General features: G+C 37.8%; 1 protein-coding gene across 2 annotated transcripts in view; it reads right to left on the bottom strand.

The window, feature by feature from the left end:
• Positions 1-27,636, bottom strand: part of Fap (fibroblast activation protein alpha) — a 74,454-nt gene that overhangs the window by 27,812 nt on the left and 19,006 nt on the right. For both annotated transcript variants that reach the window (XM_085830730.1, XM_085830731.1), the window contains exons 5-16: positions 26,956-27,030; positions 25,449-25,501; positions 20,691-20,763; positions 19,875-19,995; positions 18,678-18,832; positions 16,438-16,541; positions 14,259-14,394; positions 8,986-9,030; positions 5,112-5,216; positions 4,943-5,013; positions 2,688-2,741; positions 715-839 (exon numbers count right to left, since the gene is read on the bottom strand). In XM_085830730.1, coding sequence (XP_085686856.1) covers positions 715-839; positions 2,688-2,741; positions 4,943-5,013; positions 5,112-5,216; positions 8,986-9,030; positions 14,259-14,394; positions 16,438-16,541; positions 18,678-18,832; positions 19,875-19,995; positions 20,691-20,763; positions 25,449-25,501; positions 26,956-27,030 — 1,117 coding nt within the window. The remainder of the gene's footprint in view (positions 1-714; positions 840-2,687; positions 2,742-4,942; positions 5,014-5,111; positions 5,217-8,985; positions 9,031-14,258; positions 14,395-16,437; positions 16,542-18,677; positions 18,833-19,874; positions 19,996-20,690; positions 20,764-25,448; positions 25,502-26,955; positions 27,031-27,636) is intronic.

Here is a 27,636-nt window from a genome sequence, read left to right as displayed (position 1 = left end):
GCAACAATTATAGAAGTGGAGATTCTACTAAACCCCCAATTGTCACTGATTTCATTGGTTTGTAGTCTTATTTTAGCCTATATTTCTTGTTATTTATTCAAGATAACATGTGCATGAAATTAACTTGTCTACAAAGCAAATTATTTGTGAAATGAAACCATGCTCTAAACAACCAGAAAATTCTTTCTGGGTTGTTCAACCATGGCTCATTTGTCAATATTTGAATGGGTTACTCAAAATATCTTCCAACTTTTAAGGAAGGATTAGATGACAACGATTCATTTTCTGTCATCACTGAAACTAGATTTAGAAGAATAATCTGTCTTCATTGTGCTTTCCCCACAAATGAGGCCGAAGCAGAACAACCCCTTTTATCAGAGAGAACACTTCTGTTTGGATATTTCTCCTTCTGTGCCTATCTGGTAGATGGTATCTGCGTGCAACTTCATAGTGATGTGGATAAGAGGAAGACAGCTCTTGCTTCAGCCCTGGCAGAGGCACATACCTTAGCTGGTAAGCTCAGTTTCCTCAAATGCAAAAGAGAGATTAATACCTTCCTATTCTTTTCATTCGGCAAGCCTTGGGCATTCAGTAAGATTCTTATATGTAACAAGTGCTCCAAAAAGGAAAAGCTTGTAAGTGATCCGATGGAGTGACAAGGCTGATGACAGAGGCAGTGAGGATGGCCATGCTTACATCAGGTCCGTCACCTACCATAGCAGACGAGTGCATAGTACTTGGCTTTGTAGCTGAAACTTGCTGTGTAATATTGGCACCTTTCTTTCCTTAGATGGCAAGTAACACACTTCTTGCTCGGAGGAGAGTTTCCAATGCTAATTCTAGAGGGAAATGAAAATAAAGCTAAGCTGAAATTTTGAGATTGTATTTATCAAAATGTACTACTCCATGTAAAGTGACTAATTTACATATTGACATCAAACCCACTCTATTTTTTCTGTTGCCAATATCATTTAAAGTAGAGGGGAATCACAGTGTTTTGATGTAGCTTGATGTTTGATCCATTTTTTGCCTGAATACGCACAATGTTTGAGAGAGAAGCCCTCTGTGGTTTTCCTGAAATGGGAGAGCTATAGAACACTTGCACTGGGAGTGAGGTAGTCATGTTTTTCATATCCATTAAGTGCTTCTGAAGTAGTTAGAAGTCTTTCTGTGTGTGTCCCTCTCTCTCTCGGTGTCCATCCCTCCCACCCGCCTCCTCTCTCTCTTTCTCTCCCTCCCTTTCTCCAAGTCAAAACATACAAAACACTCTGGCAGCATTACCAAGAAAGGATCCCTCTTTTTCTCTCTATCTGGGGAAGGACTTTAGTAACGAGCAAATGGGAAGTAAGTCTGTTTGTCTTCTGCGTTTTTCATCCCTTCAACGGGACACATGGCTTTTGGAAGTTCCAACTAGGGAGGATGCCTCCTCCATCCCACACAGGGCAAGCTACACTTTGATTCCTCTATGTCCCCATACTCACATGAGCAGAGCCTTCTGTGTGGCCCTGGAATAGAGTGATTAGTTTTAATAAATAATAGGCTTCTGGATCTCTCATCCCACACTGTATCAGATTCCCCTTTTGGGAATACTGGGTGGTGCTCTGCCAAGAGCCCATACTGACTGCCAGGGTGAGTTTTTCCACCTCCAAAGTCTTTCTCTTTTAGCCTGAGATAGCCTTGAGCATGACACAGGGGGTATAGAGATACTGTTGTCTCCAGAGAAGGAGAATCCCCAACTGAAAGGTAAGTGTGTATCCAGGTGTGAATACAGGACTATAAATAATAGGTTTTATTTTCTTTCCTCTTACAGATTACATGAATGAATTTTTGTGTGATTTTGGAATTGTAAAGAGGAGAGTTAACAGTAACGGCTCAGAGAACAGCATTACCCATGTTCAAATCTCAGCCTCAATAATATTATATGCGACATAGAGTTATGAAAATTAAATGTGATTACAGGTGCAAGTCAGCTAAGAAGCTATTTGGTTTACAGCAGAGCACCAACAATGTTAACCACTGTTTTTATTTCTGTATGCAGAGAGGAGTCTTTTGGTTATTATTCCACCCATCAACAGGACAATTGGATCAGATTTTAATAATTAATGGAGAGATGCATGTGGCTATAGCAAATTGAGCCCTAGCAAAGCTCACACTACAAAAGTAAAAACAGTGTAGCACATAGCCAGTGCTCAATGAATGTGCATTAGTAAATAAAAGTCCTGAATTAACTCCAAACTTTCTCTTCTTTTCTCTACTCTTCTTTTCTTTCTCTGTGTAGCCCTGGCTGTCCTGGAACTCACTTCGTAGACCAGGCTGGCCTTGAACTCAGAAATCTGCCTGCCTCTGCCTCCCAAGTGCTGGGATTAAAGGTGTGCGCCACCACCGCCCAGCTCAACTCCAAACTTCTCAAGTGTCTTATAATTAAGTAAAATTATTATTTATATCACCATAAGAATTCCCATATGACTCTTTTCAGGATAAGTTGGCTAATTCTTTGGGTGCATATGACTTTATGCTGATATTGTATATGTCATTTTCCGAATTAGTTGCCCTAACTTACAAGTGGATTTTATGACATTTCACACTTCAAAAAGTATTCTACATCTACCCAGGGTTATTATTCAATTTTACTCATTTATCTCTGTGTGTGTCTACCGGTAAGTGCTATTTTGGTTGGTCTAAATTACCTGTAGATGTTTCTTCTTCCAGGGTAACCTTCAAATTCATTGCTAGAATAAAACCTGAAATGAATTTACAAAATATTAAGTATTGATTATTGAAGTACAAACGTACCATCATTAATATAAATAAGTAGCATGGACAGAAACATGTATTTAATGAAATTCTGTAGAATTACTGCTGTGCACAACTGTGTTGGGGCATTTACTGTAACTTACAAATCATCGGAGAGGGTAAAACTGAGCTCAGCACTGTTTTTGTGACCCATGTATCTTACTCTGATTCATTAAGTATGAACCATGAAAACTGACTTACTTAAATTAATATTACACTTTTCCTTTCCCATTATAAATGTTTACTGGTTTCTCAGGACTATGCTATTTGTCTATGACCGAGAACACATTTTGATTTTATTCTACACACCCAGTAGTAGATAAACTTAGCATGCCAGGAAACTCATCTGAGCTAGATGAACTGAAGGTATCATAGGCCATGTTAATTCACTGAGCTGTGGAACAAACCACAGGAGAGCAAACTTGCTACCTAACTGCCCAGGTGCAGGCTCCTTTCTGCCTTAATAGATGATGAAGTGGAAAATCCAGTTTGGTGACATAACTTGATTCCTCTGTGAATATATCTGAATATCTGAAAGTAGCTGTCTGTTTTGTTTTGTTTTTTTCACTCTTCCCTCAAGAAGAGCATAATAGAGTGTGAAAAGTTTAGCGTAAACAAGGTTTGTTTTAATTCTCAGGAGGGCTTAGCTGTCCAGGTGTCCTCAGTGTCATAAACAAGTTCCTTTAAAAAAAGGAGACAACACAATGCAACGCATTTCCAGTATGAAATTCAAAACCCGCGTGTGTCTCTTTTATTTATGTGTGTACTAATGTCACAGGGCTCCAGTCTTCACTGTCCCTTGCCTTTCCCACATCCTTTCAAACAGTGTGTGAATTAACTGCTCAGTCTTTTCCCCCAGCGACCCCTTGTAGCATTCCCAGGCTGTCAAAGTTCCCAGCACTGTCTCCCTCTCTAACACTGCAGCCTGTCCACTTTCCCACCTCTCTCTTCCCCCTCACAGATGATAATATTCTATCCCATCTTTCCTAAATATCTACCCTTTCCTTTCATCCACTTAAAAAAAATAGGAACAGGACCTCTCCCATGTCAGCCTTGGTTCCAAGGACACAGAAGAAAGGAGGCATAGTCTTGTTTTTCTAGTCAACAGTTCACTGTCATCATCCAGCTCACTGAGCTCAGGTCTCAGTTACCCCTGGCCATCATTAGTACCATGGCAGGATCTCCAAGTCTTCAGCCTGCCCCCTCTCCAAAATGCCTGAAATCTATCTTCCATTCATTTTTTATCTCCTCATTTTCCTGACTCTAGTCACTTTTCTGGCTGCTCTATGTAAGTCAAACTCCTTTGACTCCCATTCAAATGATTTCATAGATTAGCAATAGGTTTCTAACACTGTCTGCATAGTAAGAAGATCAGACTAATTCGGTTCCTTTGCTCCCGAATTCCATCTAATGGCAATCGGATTATGAGTATCGAGGGAATATCCCCAATTTACACAGCATAAGAATTGACAGACTGAAAAAAAGAGGCAGGGACTTCTGATTAGTTAAATGTACCATAAACGACTGTCTTGAGGCAGCTCTGTGAGACAGTGTGTAGGACAGATCGAAAGGAAAAGACTTAAAGAATTCCTGAGAGTAACAGCAATAGTCTTGGATTCATAAGCTTTAGGTCCAAAGTCTCATCTTTCACTAATTCAATGGCCTTTAGCCAAGTGAATTACATGCTCTGGCTACCTGTTCTCTCATCTACAACCTCTGAGCAGCCATTCCTAACTTACAGTATCTGATAGGTAGTAATCCCTCAATAACTGATGGCTTTTACAGACAGCACCAAATCACTACAAAGGGGTCTCCATATCTGTGGGCTACCTGCTATGGCTCTTTGAAGCTTGTTCATGGGTCTAAGTGCTGAAGAGTAAAATTAGTCTTTAGAATCAATAGCTATCTGAGAATTTTTAGACTTTTCATACAAGTTCCTAATAAAAATTTTTTTTTCAGAAAGAAATCTTGCTGTTGAGTGACTAAAGAATATGCAGTCTTCATGAAACCATAGCTGTTTGAAAGTAACCAAAGAGCAACAGAATGGTTTTCAGTTAGCTGAATAGACAGTACAGTCCATTGCTTGTACGCCCATTGGTTGATTCCAATTAAAACTTAAACGGTACATCGTGCTGCATGCGGTACTTACAGTGAATCCTGTGTTACGCGGAATATATATATGGCCTCCCACTTGCCACTTGTAATTTGAATAGCATTTTCCTATAAAAAGACAAACATTATGTTGTGTGAAGCTGAGCGTCACTTGAGCAACCTCAAGTGAATGATCTTTGAGGAGAGAAATCTTGGAAGGAACGTACCACAGTGTCTTTGATGTAGTGAATATGTTTGTAACCATCCTTGTCGCTAAATATTTTGTAGTATGAAGTGGCATCCTGGCTAAAAGCTGGTGTTGAAACAAAGAACTGAAAGAAATGAACAGAGGTTATATATAAAAGACAAACTGCACAAAAGCCAGTTATTTTTATAAGTCATGTGTGGCTAAGAGTCCTGGTGTGTCACCTCTCCTATCACCTGTCATCCACACCTGAAATTCCAGATTTTCAAAGGACAGCTTTTCCAGTCAATCTAATAGGAACTTGCAGGTGCTGACTGGTGCTTGTTTGCTAATGCACACCTCTACCCCACCCTACCACCCCTGGAGGCCCAAGCTTTGCGACACCTGATTTAATAAATTTCTGACGTAAGGTGATACGGTTTGGACTGAGTTGCAGGAATCACAAACAAATGTTGACATTTAATCAAACCAAACTTTAAAATGGGGGCATTTGATCAAAGTATATTTTTTTAAACAATTTATTGTTATTTTTATGTGCATTGGTCTTTTGCCTGTATGTATGTCTGAGTGAGGTGTTCAGGTCCCCTGGAATTGGAGTTAGAGTTGTGAGCCACCATGTGTGTGCTGGGAATTAAACCTGGTACTTGAAAAGAGCAGCCAGTTCTTTTAACTACTGAGATGTCTCTCCAGCCCCAGATGTACTTTGGATTTTTGAGTTGTCTAATGCTAAGCTCCTAATGTCAACAACTTAATGAAGACATTTGAACGATTCAAATATGATGGTCTAGAAGCCACAGATTTTAGTAGCACTTTTGAGAGGAACAGTGAAGCATGGTTAGGGTTAGCTCTGAGCTCAGGAAACACAATGACCGTGTAACCTGAGTTTGTGAAGTTCAGCACACACTGCTGGGAATGATCTTATTGCACTCAACTCCCAGTCACTCAAGTTTCCTGGAACAGAGCTAGTGGCAACTCAATATCCTAACCAGTACAGACATCTGAATTCTGAAAATGCCTCATAGGGTAATATGTCTCCTGTTGTAAAATAAAATGACCTGCTCTATCTTTATGACTATTCTTACATGTTGTCCTCTGGTGAAATGATGACAACTTACTGAGAAAAATCTCATGAGAGTAGAGCTTCTCTATATCATACAGGAGGAACTTAAAACCTGATCTCTCTGTCTGGTTTAAGTCCATGGAACAGTAGCCCAAGCTGTTCCATTATTTTATGAGTGAAGAAAATACTAAGCATCCACACATACCAGTAGTATCTCCTACCTTCAAACATTTGTTCTTATTTATATCTTTTCTGAGATCAATTTCTGATCAAACAGGTAGTAGGGAGAAGTTATATTGACTTATTTATTGATGACATTTGGATGTGATCTGAAGCTGGAAATATTTTTGATAAAATTATTTCTCCTATGTTGTGATCATACATTGTTAAAATGCAATGGGTCTCATATTTCTACTGGGTAACTAATGTTTCTATAAATTTGTTTCCACCTGGATGGAAGATTTACAGATACAATTGTGATAAAAATGAAAGATGTGGCCCTACTAGATTAGCATTAGCTCTAGATCCAAGGACCACAGTTCTAATAAGAGAAAAGACATAAGGCAGCATGAGAGGCACAGGAAAAGATTCTATATCCTGGACACTGCCTCAGCCATGAATAATCATTGCTGAAGAAAACTTCGCTAAATAGAAATAGAAATGTCTGGTGTATCTTTGAATACATTTGTAACAGTGGAAAGTTGAGTAAGGTGAGATGGCTTATGCATCCATCACCATAAGTCATCAGAAAAGCTGCTTCAGATCAGTTTGCATCTTGAGTCTAAGTGTTTGGTGGGTGCACTGCTCTAGTTTGGGCCATTGACAAAGCTGCTTCTTCATTTCAGAAAGGTTTTGCTCTCAAGCAAGGAATGGCAGCATTATAATACGCAGCTTCTTTACTCCCTCATACTGTATAGTGTGAAAAACAATGGGTTCTGTGTGGTTTAGTTGTTCAAATGGAACCCAAGCCACCAAAGACCACTTTAATGTAACATGGTGAAAAGTTATTCCTTGCTTCTCCTCTCTGTATGCAGACCCCTTTCTCTCTTTATCTCTCCCTCGCCTACCCCTTCTTTCCCCATGGTGTCTTCCCCATCCTTGGTCCTTAGGGCCAGTGAACTCACCTACCTGAGAGCAGCTTCCCAATAAAGCTGCCTTTAGTAATAACAAATAATAATAATAATAATAATAATAATAATAATAATAATAACAGATATTCCTCACATACCTAGTGAGTCAATTAAGGGACTTCTAAAAAGATTGTATTCTGAGTAAAGCTTACAATTTCATTTGTACTGAAAATAAAAAATTACCAGGACAGACTGTTCTGTTTTAAGATATTAGGAGCAGGCCAACAGGAAGAATCTTTTGCTGGGCAAAGGCTGTTATCTCGTCCCTTTCTCTGCGCACATGGAAGACAGTTGCTTCCGATGAGCAGGTAACTTAGGTCAGGTAAAGAGGGTGTGAAATATTTCCGCTCTCACGTTGTCAGAGCTAGGGCCATAATGCATTCTGAGTTAAGTGCTTCTTGCAGCAAGTCACACCTGGACACTAGATAAGACATTCAACTGTGATGACCTCAGTTGTAACAGGGCCCTGCCCTGGTTTCTTTATCACGCTTAGATTTTTTTCTGATAAATTGCTTATCTCTGAGTGAAGTGCAAAGCCATTTAAAATACCTTACCTAGGAAGTAAGGTTACTTCTCACAGTTTTTTTTTTTTTTTTTTTTTTTTTTGCCATCCTCACTAAATGGCAAAAGATAATGTGTAAGCTGAGCTAACGATTAGACAGAAGTACAGGCTTTCAGACACCAAACCATAAAATTCATGTTCTGTTTTTAACCAAGAGGTTTTAGCCACAGACCAAAGAGGTATGTAGCATTGTTTAAATAGCTGGTGATAGTTTGGTTGCAACCCTAGTCAGGGTTGAAACCATTATGATTTCAGAGCTTATGTCTAAATGTAAAGAAATAAAATTTAGGTTCTTTTGTTTTGTACATCATTTACAGGAAAACATCTCCAGTTAATTTCTTGTGTCTTTTGCTGTTTAAATATCTTGAATAAATTCTAAAGAAACCACTTTTTAAAAATTACCATTTAATATATACTATTATGACCAGCTTTTTAAATTTGTTTAAAGACCGAAAACAAGGATTGTAGAGGTAGCTTGAGATAGGATACTTGTCCAGTATATTTGGCCCTTGTTGATCCCAAGAACTACACACATGCATGTGTGTGAGCACACTCACACCCACACAATTACCTGAATGAGTTTTTAAATCATATACATAATCTATATTTTCTCAGGTTAATTTCATTGATGCTAGTTAGGAAAGCTATCCAATAAAGCAGATGCATTCAGAGGATGAGAAATTATTTCCAAAAGTTTTCACTTGAAGTATTTTTTTATACTCTTTTTCTGGACTATAGAATTTTCATTACTAAATATACTTCCAAAGGTTAAAATTGATACCTGTGTCCCCTTTTGTACAGTGTGCCTAAATCTCAGCCCAGCAGCCAACCTGATGCAAATGATTGCTTGATGTACTTTTGTGACATGTGGCATTGTCTAATTCTCCAACTTATTTTGTAGTAATTAATGTAGGAGACAAAATACAATTGGTTTCCTTAAACGATGATTATTTTTATATGAAACAAACCATATATATCACTAACTCCATTGAAAAATTCCAGACACAACTAATCACAAATCATACCAAACACATTTCCTTGTTTGATACCTAAGCACGACATGGAACACATACACCGTGTAAAAGTCAGTTCACTGAATATGCTGGGTGCCGTTAAAGTAAAGGAAAAGATAGAAAAATCATACTCCACCAGCCCATCCTGTTCTGCTTTCTTCTACATGCTCCTGGTTCTACAAACAAAGAAAGATCAGATTAAAGCACAAAAAGAATAGTTTTTTCAAATGTATAATTTGGACATTTTGAACAGTTAATCTGCCTGGGCATGGTGTTCTACAACCCAGCCTCCAGTTCAGGAGACTTTGTTAAAGGTGTTTTAGAGCAGCATGCTCAGTATATACAGACAAATCATTGAGAAACCTAATTTCAGATGTTTTTCTCCTTCACTCTTCCATGTGGCTGGTCTTAGAATCATCACATATGTGTGGAAATTCAGCCCAAATAAAGCATGTGATGTGACACAGAAGAAGGCAGTCCACAGTGAAGTTCCCATTGTGTCCTTTTTCCTTATGAGGTAGCTAGAAACCTAAACATTCGTATTTTTAGGTTTTAGCAAGAGGCAGAAGTATCACTTCATATATAAATACTTAGAAGCCATAAAATGTAAATAGTCCTTTTTTCTAGATAGATAAAGAACATTATGGGTTGAGTTACTAGGCATAGATTAGTGTGGTAAGCTTAGGGGTCAGAAAGGAAAGTGCCGCAGGGAATTTGGAAGAGGAAAGGCATCAGCAAGATCTTGGAGAAACTGTGGTGCCATCCAGGCAGTTTGGTCTGTGAGTAAATTCCATGAAGGACTTCACTTACCTAATATAGAAAATGTAATCATAAGCATGAGAGACAATGCGTATTTGGTAGTGGCTAAGGTGGAAGGAGGCCAAAAATGCCACTTAAATTCTGGTTTTTAGGAAATACTGATAAAGACTCAGACCAAGGATACAGTAGTGGGGATAGAGTAAGGAGATATTGAACCTTCAGATCAACAGAAATAATTTTGAGAATTTTTTGACAAATAGTTCTGGAAACATCTGCTATGGATAAAGACCACCCAGAGGGAGTTAAGTAGACAGTTGTGAAAGAAACACCAGTTATACTCTGGGACAGGATTGTCTTTCTGTAGCTGAATCATGTTTCCCTGTTTTTCTTACAGCGGGACATAGTCAAGTGGTAAGGTCTAGAAACAGTACGAACAGAAAGAGAAAAAAGCCGTTTGTAGCCCTTCCCATAAAAACATCTCACTCAGACCATCCACCCTACCCCCCATTCCTTTCTTTCTGCTCCAGTTGAATGTTAATGACTTAGAACCACACATTAAGATAACAGAAATGCCATCAGCTGGGTTTCTGAACTGCATTATGGAGTAGAAGACCTACTCTGACAATGCCTCATTTTCTTGGACTTGCCATTGGTTGTATAAATGAACCATGAATCCCTACTATATTAAGCCAATTAATCATTGGAATTTCCTCCTACAGAAGTGTTGTTGGCTTTCCTTGGAAATGCATTAACTAGAAAATAACGTTTCTACGTAGGTGGTTAACATGACTGCCCAAACAAGCTCAACAAGGATAACACTAATGGACGTGCCAAGGTAGATAGGGAAAAGCCTACAAGGCCTCACCCTTACATAAGGAACTCTAGGCAACTCAGGAAAGCTGGGAACTGGAACAGTGATCTCCAAGAAAGGAGCAACCTCACCTAGGAGAGGGTGGGGGAAAGGACTGAAGTTCTGAGGGCAGCAGAAAGAATGGAAACAGGTAACCTCGGGAGGTAGGAGACTGGGGGGACTCTCCAGAATGTACCAGAGACATGGGAGGTGAGAGACTCTCAGGACTCAAAGTGAGGGACCTTAGATGAAATGTCCTACATTGGGAGAGGGAACTTGTAGAGCCCACCTCCAGCAGAAAGACAGGGCATCAAGGAGGGATGAGGTTGCCATCCCACAGTCAAAACATTGACCCACAACTGTTTCTGTCTGAAAGAACTGCAGGGATGGAAATGGACAAGAGACTGGAGAAAAGAAGGTCCAGTGACAGACCCAAAGTGGGATCCAGCTCAAGGAGAGGCCCCAAGACCTGACACTATTACAGAGGCTATGGAGTACTCATAAAAAGGGGCCTATCATGACTGCCCCCTAAAAGATCCAACAAGCAGCTGAAAGAGTCAGATGCAGATATTCGCACCCAACCAAAGTACAGAAACTGATGATCCATGTTGTTGAATTAAGGGAAAGCTGGAGAAGCTGAGGAGGAGGGCAATCCTATAGGAGGACCAGCAGTCTCAATTAACCTGGACCCCTGAGATCTCTCAGACACTGGATCACCAACCAGAAAGCACATACCAGCTGACATACGCCCCCCTTGCCCCCCGCAACACATATACCTCAGAGGACTCCAGGTTTGGTTTTAGTCAGAGAAGATGCACCTAACCCTCAAGAGACTGGAGGCTGCAGGGAGTTTAGATATCTGGTGGGTCCGGGTGGGGGTGAGACATCCTTGTGAAGACAGGGGCCAGGGAGGTGGTAGGTATGGGATGTGGAACAGTCGGAGGGTGGACCGAGAGGGGAATAAAGTCTGGAGTTTTAAATGAATGAATGAATAAAGAAAGAAAGAAAAGAAAAAGAAAGGAGCATACCCATTGGTTGTCCAGTAACAAATATCCTTGGAAACATACAAACAAGTAACATTGTGCAGGCTAACCAAGTTATATAGAGACATAACCTGGTTTTATATATATATATATATACATATGTGTATACAGTGACAATTAAGAAGAGGCCATGAATACGAAGGAAAGTGGAGAGGGATATATGGAAGTATTTGGAAGAAAGAAAGAGAAGAATTGTAATGATAAAATTTCAAGAATGGATCTCTATCATACTGGGAATGTGCTTGCATTCTAGAGTAATAACCTGAGTCCCAGCACTAAAATTCACTTAAACGAGAGGCCAAAATGTTGGCATGCACTTGTAATCACAGCACTGTCCCCTGAGGTATGTTGCATGTCACTTGCATGCCAGTCTAGTCTAAATGATGAACTCCAGTGTCATGAGAGACTGTACAAAGACACTGGTTAACATTCCCAAGGATAGCACTTGAGGTTGTCTCCTGACACATATGCACCAACATCCTCATAATCAAACACACACACACACACACACACACACACACACACACACACACACACACACACACACACAGAGCCAAAACAAAAAGAAGACCTTGAGAAATATATACTCTTCAAATACCGGCAATCTTAAGAAGAGTTTGGAGCACTTAAGAAGAGTTTCCTGAGTGCTATAGTGGTAGGCTAGTACCTCACAGAGAAAAAGATTTCAAGATGGGGAGGGGGGGAGTGAAACCTTTTGACAATCTTCAGTCATGAAAATAAAAATTAATTTAGCCTATTTTTAGAGAGGCGAGAATAACATAAAAGATGGTTGTTTGTTATGCTATAAATTTCTTTTCTTCCTTTTTTGTTTGTTGTTGTTTGGGGTTGTTTGTTTGTTTGATACAGCATTTTTGTTTCTGTCTGGTGTAGCCTTGGTTGTCCTGGAATTCACTCTGTAGATCAGCTGACCTCAAACTCACAGACATCTGCCTTCCTCTACCTTCTGAGTGTAGGGATTAAAGGTGTACACCACCACTACACAACAAGCTATACATTTCTTAATAAAGCTTGCCAATTTTTTTTTTTATAGAATAACTTTGCAAGCTCTTTACCTCTTTCATGTCTGGCAACATGAGTGAAACATTGATTACCTCAAACATTATTGGTTTTCAAAACACAAGCACATTATCCTGAGTATGGTAGGTGGAAAATTATAAGTTAGTTCAGTCAAAATATTCTAAATGCAATGACTTCTCTAGCCATAAAGGTTATTTTCCAGAAACTTCGATTTCCCTTTGTGAGGACATTTTATATTTTCTGTCCATTTAAGTTATGTTGTCTCAGATTTTGATAAATTAGAATTTCAGATTGCAAATGAATCACTTTTTTTATTTGTCTGTTCATAGTTTCCAAGTTAGTCATGTTAAAGCTGAGTTAATAATGCTTAGATTCCAGGATGTTTCAGATATATCCAACCGGGGCCAGTCAATCAGATCAGATCAGTGAGTTCTAACTAGCTAGTTTAATTGAGATCAAGTTTTTCCAATGCTACTGTTTAAAATGTATCCTTTTGCTTTGTTATAAACTCATAAGTTAAAAAAAACAACAACAACTTGGTTTCGTGCAAATCATTGTAAGCTTAGACAAGACTTTTTTTTTTTTTTTTTTTTTGACAAGATAAGGACCTAAAAGCAGTTTTAGCTTAGGGAATGCTACCTAGTATGGCTTTGATATATTTCCAAGCAGAATAAATCATTCTCCTTATAAAATAAAATGTTTTAAATCTTAGATGGAATTTAATGACTTACTTTGATTGATCTGGACTTTAGCTTCATAAAATAAGTTAACTCTACATTTGTTTAATAAAATATTTTTTCATAATTAGAACTCTCCCAAAATGTACTCAGCAATATTTTTATTTAAAGAAACCATTTTTAATTTAAAAATTTAGTATCTAAAATGAGTACTTAGAGACAGGCATATTTCAATGACTCCAACTGGCACAGTTCCTTTGGAATCATTAATTTCAACAGGCTATGTTTGAATTTGAAGAATAAAAACAACTGAAGCTTGATGGTAAGTTTGTACCTTATTTTCAAGCTCTCCATCTTTAGATTAGTATAGTAGGGAGTGTTCTCAAAGATACCTGGACAGCAGCATAAAGTGCAGAGCGATCAAGCGGTTCATGCCCTGCTCTCAAGCACCCACCTTTAATTTTTAAACTAGACGCTGCTTCACTTTTGTAATTTTTTCAATTTTAACAATTTTTTCCAATTTTCATTTCTTTTCCAATTTTGTGTGAAACATCTATTTCTGGAACAAACCCATTCTTTCTATGATTTATTTTGTTTCGCTTCTGTTGACTACTGCCTTGATGATCTCCAATGGATGGATCATCATCCTAATGTCACGTTGGCTCATTTCATGTCTTTTTTTTTTGGTTTTTCGAGACAGGGTTTCTCTGTATAGCCCTGGCTGTCCTGGAACTCACTTTGTAGACCAGGCTGGCCTCGAACTCAGAAATCCGCCTGCCTCTGCCTCCCAAGTGCTGGGATTAAAGGCGTGCGCCACCACCACCCGGCATCATGTCTTTTTGTATTCAAAGCAAAAGCCATTCAAGAAAACGACTGCTGTGCTATATTTGATAAAAATGGTGGAATTTCTGTGAACACACAGTACATTGGTCGACCTGACAATCAGCGGTTGAATACACCAAATCCTGCTTAATAAATCAAACTGTAACCCGTTTCCATTTTCAGAAGTACTTGCCAGTAGCTTTAGTACACTTTACCTTTGGACATTCCCATGCATGCCAGTCTTCCCTGAAATCGCATATAGACAGGACTGAGACATTCTGCACTCTTTTTAGCCACTGCAAACATATTCGTTCACTGGACACCCATGTGAGCCAGCTGAAATAATAGTCACTGCCAACAAACCAAAACAGACAGTCTCAACCATCAGGTCATTACCACATTTAAATAATAATCTTCATTTATAGTTTCTAAAAGACAGTTGTTATTATAGGATATATGTTTAGTAGGTAAGAAAGACAGACTTTCTGTGAGAATAGTATTTAAATAGATCTGCAGGCTAAAATAAGTAAGAAGTTATTCATCTAAGAAAATTATTTGTACTTGAGCTTTCTCCCAATCTTTGGAAAACAAAATTAAGATGTAAGGGCAACGCTATATATCTATCGAAGAGGGATGAAAGTGTTACATTTTCTATGCTCTGCCTATAATCCCATTTTTTAAAAACTTTCTAATTGGTGCAGAGGAACCAAATATAGTGAAAAGTTCACCGTTGTTTCCTTGTGGGTTCATGTGGAAGCCAAGTTTTAGCTGTTATTATTGTCAAGTGTTGAAAATATATTAATAATAATCAGATGATCTAAAAAGCTTTGATGGACTTTATAACATATTTAAGTGTCAATTAATGTCATGATTATACTTGACTGTGAATGAAAATTCACAGCCCAAATTCTAGAACTTTCTAATATTTTGCTAGAAGCTAGAAGGAGCTTAGGGCTCAAATCCTGATCTCATAATATTCTATCACAGTATCCATCCTCAGTGAAATTATTTAGCCGTGTAGGCCTTTGCTTCTGTATCAATTTGAAATAATAATGTACTGATTAGAATATGTAAAGATGAGCTGAGTGTGCTTAACATGCCTCTTGACTCAAGTGCTGTTTCTATTACTTGACCCAGTATAGGGGAAACACCAGGGCCAAGAAGTGGGAGTGGGTGGGTAGTGGAGCGGGGGTGGGGGGAGGGTATAGGGGACTTTTGGGGTAGCATTTTAAATGTAAATGAAGTAAATACCTAGTAAAAATTGGAGGAAAAAAAGAAAATAATATTAAAAAAAATACATACTCAAGGTTCTATTAACTAGGTTGTTGTGAGCAGTCATTTGCCTCTGTCTAATTCTCCTTGGTATAGCTGAAGGAGAAGAGCCAGGCCCTCTGTGCTCAGCAGGTGGGGCTCTCGGGGTCCTTTATTTTCACCAGAAGGACACAGAGGTCAAACTTAGGTCTGAAAGCTTGCTATAATCAAGGGCACTTAGAGAGGCATATCTGAGTTATACTAGAGAATTGAGAACATTAATTCCAGTACTGAGGAGGTAGAGGCAGGCAATCACCTCAAGTTCAAGACCAGCTTGGTGTACAAAGCAAGTTCCAGGGCATCCAGGGCTCTGTTACAGAGAAACCCTATCTCCAACCAAACCCAAACCCAAACCAACCCAAAACTTAGAAAGAAAGAAAGAAAAAAAAGAATTGATTTTTGACTGTGTGTTTATGCATTGGGTTGAGTATAGGTTTGTACACATGAGCCCAGTGCTATCAGAGGCAAGAAGAGGGCATCAGGTCTCCTGGAGCTGCCCTATGTGAGTCCTGGGAAGTAAACTCCAGTCTTCTGCAAGATCACTGTAGTCCTAAAGACTGAAACATCTCTCTATCCCAAATACTTCATTTTTCTGTCTGTCAGAAAATATTTTCTTGGCATATAATCCTGCATCAAGATAATCAACACAGACTTTTTCAAAATAAGACAAATGCTAATGTTTGAGAAAAGTTGTCTTTTCTGGGTTATAATGTCCCAGGAAGCACATAGATCCATAAATCCTGGCTTGTGGGAAACTTGATCAGATTTTATGGGCTCATGCTGAAGACTTGTTCATCTGCACGTTGGTCCCAACACTTCTACCTCCAAGGAAAATCCCAGAAAGCTTTAGCTTTATCACTGTGGTCATCTTTAAACGTGTCTTTAAATGGATAACAGAGTATTTTAAAAACTAGTTCAAGAAACGTATTTTGTGACTTTTAATTTGCATGCATCTTGCATGCTAATTTTCTGCTTTCTGGTGTGTGTATCTTCAACTCACTAGAAATGATGTCTAACCTGATGTAGAAAGTTCAACATGGTAAAATTTGGTTAAATATGAGACAGGGGTTTGAGATCACTGACCTCGAGGCTATCATTTCTGGAACTGGTACTTCCATTGGGCCCACGTGGTGAGGGTAGGTAGTGTCAACAATAAAAACACGAACAACCGGATTCTTAGCCCCAGCCTGCCAAGAAAATGGAAATTTACAAGCTCATACAGTTTTACTGACCACCAATATTTTAAAGTCACCTCAGGATTCATGGCATATTTTAAAAAGTGAACAAAGCTAAATAAATAACAGTCGAAGATGTTCTGCATAGTGGCCAGGAACTTCATTTCTGCTTTACTTGCAAGGCAGTTACCCATGTTGTCTCAACCAGAGTCAACCGTGTATCAGGTGTTTAATGAGAGAATTGATTTATAGGAGAAATGATCAGGAATTCGAAAGTCCACGTCTAAAACCCCTACCCTCTATCCTGATTGTCGAGACAGGTGTTTCATTATTGGTACGAAGAGAGTAACCAATATACCCATATGTTCTGAAGGGTAGGGAAATCTGTCTGAAAGAGAATAAAAAGCAGAGCTAAATGAAACGTACCGATTGAATGACCAAATTTCCTGTCCTCCCTATACCTCACAGCCTACTATTGCTTCCTTCTCAATGGATGGGGGAAATCTTACTGGCAAATAAGGTGTCTGTGGGCTTTTACATTTTTTTCTTGATTTGCATTTCGTGTGCTACCGCATACCTAAAATTTACGTGACAGCATGTCTCATGCCTAGACACTGTCTTTGAATGGATGTTATTTTACTTCGGAAAGAATCTTGCAGTTAAAATGTGAGCCCACCACACTTGAGAGCAGAGTGTGCGTGTGCGGTGACTAAATGCTAATTTTTATTGAACCAAAGCAGAGATTCTCAACCTCCTGAAGGCCGTGACCCTTTATTACAGTTCCCCGTGTCGTGGTGACCCCAAACCATAAAATTAGTTTTTGTTGCTACTTCATAACTGTAATTTTGTTGTGACTGTAATGAAAATATTCATATTTTCCAAAGTTCTTAGCCAACCCCCGTGAAAGAATCTTTTCGACTACCTGCCGAAGGCGTTGACACCTATAGGTTGGGAATTACAGATCTAAAGTCTTTCTTGAGACATTTAAAGGGTTTTTGGAATTTTCTCATCTCTCCATCCAGTGCTAGAGGTTTTAGTTTCCCCAGTTTGTAAAGAAACACGAAGACTTAGGCACACACTTACAGATAAGTGGGAGTCACTTCTCAGTTCTGCGCATCCTCACTTCTTCCTGCTCACATTCCGTTCTCTTAATTTTGTATTCCAAGTATCAGGCTTTCCACTTCCAAGCCTCTCCATTTCTTTACCTCTGCCCTTGAGGGGACTTACATCTCAACATTTGTCTCCTATCTCATTCCTTTTCTTCAGTGACTTTTAACATAACTATGATGTTTCTACTTCTCTCTTTGGGGTGTCTTTGGCTTGTTTCAAAAGCCAGTTTTGCAAATGCCACATCCATCCTATCTCATATTGGGACCTGCTGGAGTCATTCATCAACAGGGTTTGGAAAATCAAAGCACCAAAAACTATATATATATATATATATATTTTTAAAAAATACCGAATTATTTTATAAGAGGTAAATTACTTTCCTGACTTTCCTCTTTCATGCCTTTGACTAGATTTTAAAATAGGTCACAATGCTTTCTCCATGTCACTTAGCCTTTCTGCTGCATACTCAGTCCCTTTTCCTCTAGTTTTGGAAGTAAATAAATAATATGTATGATGTTTATTTTCCTTGTCTTAAGGAGGAAATGGAGGCTCAAAAATGTCACTTACCTGTCCACAAGAGATCTTGCCTGACACTACCTGACAAAGACATCAAATTCAATATTTGAATTTTCCTTTCTGGTTTGCATTTACAGGAGAATTCAAGAGAGAATTGTGAAACAGAACTTTTACCCTGAATTTGGAACATAGAACATATATATATATATATATATATATATATATATATATATATATATATAATTAAAACTAAGTTAAGCTTGTTTTTCCTCCATGATCTAGACCATATGTTTTTTTCAAAGATTCTGCAATAGATTTTGCAAAGACTACTTCTTCCAGCATAGCCAGATGTCCAAAGCAACAGATGTCCACATAAACAATAGAGCACAGTACAGTGTTTGCTTTATGACATACAAGGACAAGAAGCTTTCCAAGTGTGTTGGTCCCACCTCTATTCATGGTAATGATTGCTCATTTGGATATCAAGGGAATGAAGCCCTTTATTAGAAGCATTTCACATACCTTTGGATATGGAATATTTATAGTTCTAGGATACTGTCCATCGCCATAATAAGAATAGGCAATAATTGGTATATCTGAATCATTAAATTCTACATATGCCAAAAATTTTCCATCTGGAGACCACCAAAGAGCATATTTTGTGGCAAGCATTTCCTCTGAAAAAATATGAATTTACATAGTATTTATAATTATAGCTTATTTTTAAAACCATTGTTAATACTTCTAAACAAATATTTATTAACTTAAATCATGTCTTTAATGTGTTTGTAACATATGCCATACTTTGCTTATTAAAAAAAATACTGTGAATTAAGAGGAACAGTTTAAATTTCATTCTATATCAAATGTCAATTAGTCTTGTTAGTAATTGCTGTTAACCAGAAATGTAACATTTAAAATAAATAATAAACACATTGGTAATAATTAATTTTCCCCTTGGAGCAATTAAAAAAAAATAACCTAAAGTAGCCCAAAGAGACTATAGTATAGCCATAGATAGACAAAGTAGGATAGTAAGTAGACAATACCTGAAGCAGGCAAAGAAGGCTGTGATTTGTATTGGCAAGTGATATTACCAACAGAGTTTGAGTTTCATTCCCAAGAATTTTTCCAACCAGGGTTAATTTGTTTGTATGTGCTTGTGTGTATGCAGGTATGTATGCATGTGTCTGTGTGTCTGTGTAAAAATACATTTACACATGTATCTTTTTAAAGAAATAAACTTGAGGAATAGAGAGTAGACAACCTCTTAAAGTCTAATTAAGTCCTGTGTCCTTCATGACCTAGAATAAGGATAAAATTCAAGAGGGTGTTGATATATTAATAAAAAAAAAACCCTAAGAACATTTTCTTGCAAAATAATGAGGCTGTTTAGCTTGGGTGGGGGAGGAAAGGTATCTTTCCTAAGCAAAACAAACATTGGATAATGCATTAACTCAGCAGCCTAGGACCACTTCTTGGAATATAAATCTTCTCCACTTTATAGTAACATTCATGAATATCGATTCTACTGGTCTTTGACAAGGTTTTCTTCTTTAAGACTAGCCTCCTTCTATCCATAAGCTATTAATACAACCTATTTTCAGGACAACCAGCTCATTAAAAGAATATTGCATTCAACTAATTTTTACTGAGTATATGAAACTGTTTTCAATCATAAGCCTAATATATCAACAGTAGAAAAGAAATATAGCTTACCTTCATAAACCCAGTCTGGTATTCCATTAAATATTCTATTTTCTCTTCCAGTATAAGTTATTTGAAAAGGTGGATCTCCTGGTCTTTGTTTCAAATAAATATTGTTTTGATATACATATGCCTAAAATGGTAGAAATTTATTCAATAAGGGAAATTTACCCCAAAATACAGTGATAATATAGATTTAATTATTTACCTACTATCTTTAAAAGGGCTCGTAATTCAGATGCAAAAGGATTCACAACTAAAATAATTTAATAAGGTTAAAAATATAACCAACCCACATTAATTATGATTTAAAATCTGCATCAAATAAGAATTAATGTCTACTATAATATAATTATTTTGTTATCCAATAAGCAATTGTGCATATTGACAGGTAGTCAAATAAACCCCTGAATATTAATAGCTAACCAGATCTAATCTTTATTTAGAGCCCTTAAATAAGAGCTTGGACAAAATTTCATGTTGTCTGAAGCTAGTCTGGGAAACTTGTGAAAACCATATTTTTCCTGAGTTTTCTGGCACAACGCATTCTGGCTGAGTATAAGGATAAAGTTTTTGACTGCGATATTTAAAGAAGTCTATCCATGAGCTTGAGATTTTGCGGAATTCTCAAACGGGTTTCAATTTATCCAAACTCTTCCCGTTTTTAGCCACTGAAATAGTCATGATGTCTCTCTCTCTCTCTCTCTCTCTCTCTCTCTCTCTCTCTCTCTCTCTTTCCTTTTAGGCAGGGAAATTTAACAAAGGCCAAAATCAAATGGCTCCTCTTTTATTTAAATGATCAAACACTTCTATAATCTAAACACTTACTAATTTACTCCCAACAGGCGACCAGCATAGATACTGAATTGGACGAGGGAGCTCGTATCCTCTTACAAATTCCCTAGAAAGAAAGAAAGAAAAAAATAAATATGTAAAAACACAACAACTCTTGGTGTTCAAAATAAAAAAAATCTTCATAAACAGAATAAGTAAACAAGACAATTAAAATTAAGGACATCTGTATGAAACATCCTCACTTCTGCAAGTTCAAAAGAGGAGTACATGGGAATAAGGCGTTGAAGCCCAGCTCATTTGTGGTTTAAGTCACCCAACTTCTCTGTTTTCTGACCTTCACGGTGAAGTAAGTGGGCAACACACCAATAGACTGGATTATCTTAAAGTTCTCCAATAGAGCCCCACCGTCTTATAGGAGACAACCATGAGACACAGAGAAATAAGAATGACTTAAAAATTGCATTGGTGGTTCTTGGGCAGACCCCAAATAAAGCTCAAGTCATTTAACCCCTGAGACTGTAAAATTTGCACACACCAGACTAAGATGGTCGTTGACGTGCCTTCCAGCTCCGAGTTTCTATAATTGTGCTCTAGTTTAATATGTGCTCTTCCACATTCTCATTCACAACCCCCATCTCTGTGAATGCATATGAATTTCAAATTTTTGAAAATAAGATGCCATTTGACAATCTCCCCAGGGATCTGACTTGAAATCAGAAAAGGAAAGGAACATCTGATCTCAAGCTAAACTGAAAAACAGATCGTATACTGGGCAGTGTGCCTTAAGCTTGCAAAGTTCTCCACCCATGGGGAAATTTCAGATATTCTATTGGCCAAAAATCTCACTTTGATGTTTAATGTCCCACTGCTGGCTTCAGCCAGGAGAATTGCATTGTGGAGCTCTTGCAGATTTTTCAAGGAGAACATATCAAATGTTTATGTACTAAAGAACCGCAAGTTGCCAGGCTGAAAGGTTGACTGCTTGAAAATCATCTTAGTAGTCTCATCAAGACTGTTTTTGTGGGGCAGCAAAGCAGTAGCTACTCCTAAGACCAATTTGAAGAGACTTTTCAAAGACCCCATTTGTTTCCGTTCACAGCCTCTGGTCTTTGGGTCCCAGGTTTGTATCAGTTCTACCTTGCTTGCTTACTCCTTCCCACTTGGACACCTGGGAAGACCCGGAATACACTTTATCTTTGCTGAATTTGTTATGTCACACAGAAAAATAAATACCTAGCAATGAGGCAAAACATTGATCAGAAAGGGTGATGCTTTCAGAAGAAGGACATTATGGAGGTGCACTGCAGTGGGAACTCTGGCAGCCAGAGGGCAGTCCATGAACACCAGGCACATGCGGGCCAGGGTCCAATGGATATGTAAGGATCTAGTAAAGGCAATGAGTCCGAAGACAGTCTTTACCTGGTTTACAATTCTGTATCAAATTAATGCTCTAAGATTACTTTTGGCTGACACTGCAACACTGCCTAGGTTCTCTCCATGGAGTACAGTTAAGCTATGCAATGGCATGAGCAATGTCAGTCTACAAATCCAAATCTTCATGACTGGAAAGCCATCTGAGCTGCCATTTTGGGGTTATATGATTCACTAATGCCATAAAAGATGGAGAAAGGGGATGTATTATAAAAGCTGTCGTCTACAAATTTTCTTGTTTAAACCAGAACTATCTTCTTTACTTTGTGCTAGACTTTCTTTTTCTTTTTTTTTTTTGACTAATTTTTTCATAGAATATATTTTGATCATACTTTTTTTCCCAAGATTCTTTCAACTTCTCTACACTCAACTTTCTATCTCTTTCTGTCTCTCTGTCTCTGTCTCTCTCTCAAAAAACACAAAAATGAAGATAAAAATTAACAAATAACCTACAAAAAGTCAGCAAAAACATCGGATGGAATTCTTGGGTCTAGGGCCTGCCTTTGGGTCTAGGGCCTGCCTTTGGGTGTGACTGGTAAACTCCAGCGTCCCTAGACCAGAGAAACATAATTGCTCCTGTGTGGTAGGTATCAGTTGCTAATAGCTTTTTGATTAGAGATTTTTAGTAATCTTCAGAGAGAGACAAGTAGGAGTAGTAGTATTTAATCAAACTTGACTTTCAGCCAATTTGTCATCTCCAACTAAAATGATATTGTTTTACCTGGAGGAAAATATCTGGAAATTAAATAGTTGTGAAAAAACAAGAGACATACACATAATGTTTACACATAAACAAACAAACAAACAAAAAAACAGTAGTTTGATTAGATTTACTACAGAAAAGCTAAATGGGTAATATGGTTGCAGGGCATAAATCTTATCTAAGCCACTGCGAAGAAATTAATGATCATTATTTGATCTGGGGATATCTTTATTTGCGTACTTTTTAATTTGGTGGACATCAAGAATATAGCCAGAAGCTGGAAAGAACCCAGATGTCCCTCAACAGAGGAATGGATACAGAAATTATGGTACATTTACACAATGGAGTACTACTCAGCTATTAAAAAGAATGAATTTATGAAATTCCTAGCCAAATGGATGGACCTGGAGGGCATCATCTTGAGTGAAGTAACACAATCACAAAAGAACTCACACAATATGTATTCATTGATAAGTGGATATTAGCCCAAAACTTAGGATACCCAAGATATAAGATACAATTTGATAAACGCATGAAACTCAAGAAGAATGAAGACCAAAGTGTGGACACTGTGCACCTTCTTAGAATTGGGAACAAAACACCCAGGGAAGGAGTTACAGAGACAAAGTTCGTAGCTGTGATGAAAGGATGGACCATTTAGAGACTGCTGTATCCAGTGATCCGTCCCATAATCAGCTTCTAAACGCTGACACCATTGCATACACTAGCAAGATTTTGCTGAAAGGACCCAAATATAGCTGTCTCTTGTGAGACGATGCCGGGGCCTAGCAAACACAGGAGTGGATGTTCACAGTCAGCTATTGGATGTATCACAGGGCTCCCAATGGAGAAGCTAGAGAAAGTACCCAAGGAGCTAAAGGGATCTGCAACCCTATTGTTGGAACAACATGATGTACTAACCAGAACCCTGGAGCTCTTGTCTCTAGCTGCATATGTATCGAAAGATGGCCTAGTCGGCCATCAATGGAAAGAGAGGCCCATTGGACTTGCAAACTTTATATGCCCCAATATAGGGAAATGCTAGGGCCAAAAGAATGGGAATGGGTGGGTAGGGAAATGGGGGGCGCTATGGGGGACTTTTGGGATAGTATTGGAAATGTAATTGAGGAAAATATGTAATAAAAATATTAAAAAAAACCTAATAAAAATTGGAAAAACAAAACAAAACAAACAAAAAAATAAAAGCGAAACACACATGTGGAACAGTGAAAAAAAAAAACAAAATGAATGTCAGTAGGTTGTGCTACTAGACTATTCTGCTATCATGGGTTTATGAGTTAGTCATACGGTTATATGATGATTAGATAATGTGCTCAGTAATCATTATAATAAACGCTAGTGTACATTGCATGTTTACCACAAAAAAAAAAATTTTTTTTTAAAAGGACATGATTAAAGCCCAAACCAAACTGTTCTGCAGGGCTCCACTTCCGATCTGAGCAGACTGCAGGGTTCTTAGGAGTAGGTTTGGTTCCTGAAGCTTATTTGTATTTTTCTGTATATGCTTTTCAGGCTATGGAGCTCTGTGAATACTTCTTGCCTAATGATGGTATTGAAACAGAAAAGAGACTCCAAATCCACTAGATCAACTGAGACTATGTTTTTAAAAAAAAGCAGGTCTTGTTTCTTCCCTGAACATTTAAAATAAGGAGATGACAAAAAAAAAAAAAAAAAAGTTCTTTGCTTGACAAAAGGGGCAGTAGACCAGAAGCAATACCTCTGCAAGCCATGAAATTTTTCTTACTTTTTATATAACAGCAGAGAGGGTATCATATTAAGATGAGGAACCACACTAATCCATTTCCTCAATTAGCCAGCGTGAGTTTTCTAAAGTACAAATCTGATCATGTCATTTCCTGTAAAATCTTTCAGGGATTTCCTTTTGTCCTCAAAAGTAGGTCTAAACTCTTTTAAATGGTTGCATAGACATTGCTACCCCGTTTTCAGTTCCTTACTCCTTTTCAAGGCTATCCATCCTCCCTAGGAGGCAGCTCTCCTCTAATCAGGTGAAGTGAAATACCTGTGGATTGTTTTTAACACTTTGTGTGTTCTGCCTGGAAGCCATTGTACACTCCTCCTTCAATCTTCCTACACAGTCATGCTTTCCTTTTACCTGCTAACTATTTCATGTAGCTGAAATTCACATTAAAATAATATACAAATGGCAATTATTCCTTCTTTAACTAGGAGTTACTTAACACTTTGAGCATTAAAGAAAGCATTTTGTCATTTTTAAAAACTATCAGTTTTAAACTACTCAGTGGCCTATGAATCAAGACAATGGCTGTTGCTATAAGTCCTTTCTCCTGCATATTTCTAACGTGGTGGGTTCCTTCCTTAAAATTGTGACATTCCCATGCATTTAAAAAAAACCTTTTTATTACCTGTGTTTATTTCCATAAATAGCACATCTATATTTTTCTATTTGAAATTCGAAAGTTTAAAGATCTTTTGTGTATAAAATGCATGATAGTAGTTGAATAAACAGGTGAATATGTCATAGGAAGTTTGTGCTCTTCTGTGGATTGACTTATATTTCAAATTACATACTATCAGTAATAAGATCACATAGCCTTAAACCCGTATCAGAGCCAGAAGTCTTAGAAATAAGCCACATGAATGTAGTGGTGTTTTACCCATTCTGAAGATCGTAGATGTAGTATGTCGCTGTGTATGAATATCGCCAGAGCTGTTAGGGAGAGGGGCAAAGACAGAGGACAAAGCTTTAAAAGCTCATTCAAATAATAATGTGCAATGATTGATCCTCACTGGGCACTACAGCAGATGCATTTCAGTGCAAAGTAGGGTTTCGGGTATGTGTATTGTATACCTGTGCGCTGTTTGTCCAGGTCCCAGAGGGCACCTCAGTGTTATCTAAACTTCACTCCATTAAAAAAAATACCCCCAAATCATTTCATAGTATAAAAGGCTCATCTTGATGCATTTTGTTCTCTGGATTGAGGAGCGCCCCTGTGATGCTCATAGCCTCTAGGGTCTGCAGAAGTCTCTGCAAGGGATACTACTCTCTGAAATTGGTCAGTGTGAATTTCACCTGACAGCCTGTTACAAAATGTACAAAATGCCTTCCTTTCTTTGGATATGCATATATATATATATTATGCATATATATATATATTATATAAAATTAGTCATAGAACTTGGAAAATAAATAGTAGCCTTTAATTTTAATAATCCTCCTGAACAGAGCCACTTTTTATCTCCTTGAGTATGCGCTGGGTTCAGTGAATAAAGCAAGCATTGTTTTGGATTTTGTTTCTTAAAGGGCTTTCAATCCCTTGATATTTCCCACTAGGCTGAAATGCATATTTCTGAGGATTTAAGTCATATGGACCTGGTTTACTGGAGAATAAGCCCCTGGCCCCAGGATGGTAGTGGTCAGAATGGCTTTCCCATCTGAAAAGGAAGAAGAGCTTACTAGGAAACTCCATCTCAGGGAAGGTCTGAAAACTGGAGTCAAAAGTTTCGTGATCTCAGAAGAGCTACTAGAATTTTTAATTTGAAAGTAAATAAGTCTCTTTGTGCATTTGTCACAAACAGAGGGAGAAACGAAATAATTGTCAGTTATCTACCATTTATTCCTCAGTGTCAGTCACATGAAAGGATTAGACTTTCAAATATGCAATCTGAGCCCTCTTCTTTGGTATATTGAACGTGCATACCTGTTTGATTATATGACAATATGCTACACAATGATTCTTCCATTTCGAATATCAGTATAGTTTGGGGGGGGGTTAACCTGAGCAAGAATTTACCAATGTGTTATGGTGTCAAAGAGTTCTCAAAAAACAACGTAATTCATCTGTTTCTGATGTATATCAGTATCCCAAAATAAAATTCCCTTACCTTAGGAAAAAAAAGTGTTTTCTGCTACTTGAGAATAATCAGATATTCAGAATTTTAAAAAGTATGTTAGATTATTGTGTGTGTTCCAGCTGTGCTTTATGGATTGATCGATTTCCTTTTTACATATTTAGAGATAGATGTAGACTCTTTCTGGTAGGAGCCTTCTCTCATAGTTTCATTTAAAATTTCTTACACAGCTTAAATTTTAATATAGTAATCTGTATATTAATGGGAGAAATGATTATATATATGCATTTATCAAAATTAAATAGTTGATACCTTTGAATAATCACTTTCTAGATACACAAATTGCCGATCAGGTGACAAACCATAATCTGTAGCATTCACACTTTTCTGAAATACGAAGAAATTGGTTAGAACATAGGAACCATACTCCATCATAACTTTTTCATTATAAAGCGATACCATACCATTGACAAACTCACATGCATTTTCAGTATGATTTCAAGGAGTAGATGCCATACCTAGTACATAGGAGGGAAATTCCTAGACACTATGGGAGGATGTAATAAAATTAAAACACAATTTTAAAAGCCTATGATATTAGATCTTACAGATGACTGAGAGAGCAAATTAAACAGGTCTAGAAGTGATTCAGTATAACACTGCAAAATCATGAAGGGAGGGGTGATGGAATTGAACTTATGTTCTACAAGTGGTTACAGAGACTACAGGGCTATCCTCTAAGCTCAGTTTGAAAGATTAGTAGGCCTTCGAGGGTAGGGATGTAGCAGGCTTGGAAACCCAGGAAGAGAGGCCAGCATGCACCAGACATCACAGCTACCCTTCTTTGAACATTTATTCTATGTTAAGAAATGTCCTAAGCACTTTACGATGTTATTGGATTTAATTTTCATGTTAACCTAAAAAGTATTATTGGTCTCACTTTGTAGTAGAAGAAACAGGTACAACAAGCAAGGGTAATTACATTACTAGGTT

This window comes from Mus caroli, unplaced genomic scaffold (assembly GCF_978045245.1).
Source record: "Mus caroli unplaced genomic scaffold, Mus_caroli_1 scaffold_2, whole genome shotgun sequence".
NCBI classification, from domain to species: domain Eukaryota; kingdom Metazoa; phylum Chordata; class Mammalia; order Rodentia; family Muridae; genus Mus; species Mus caroli.
Note: the sequence above shows the minus strand (reverse complement) of the source record. Positions and strands in the feature narration are given on the sequence as shown.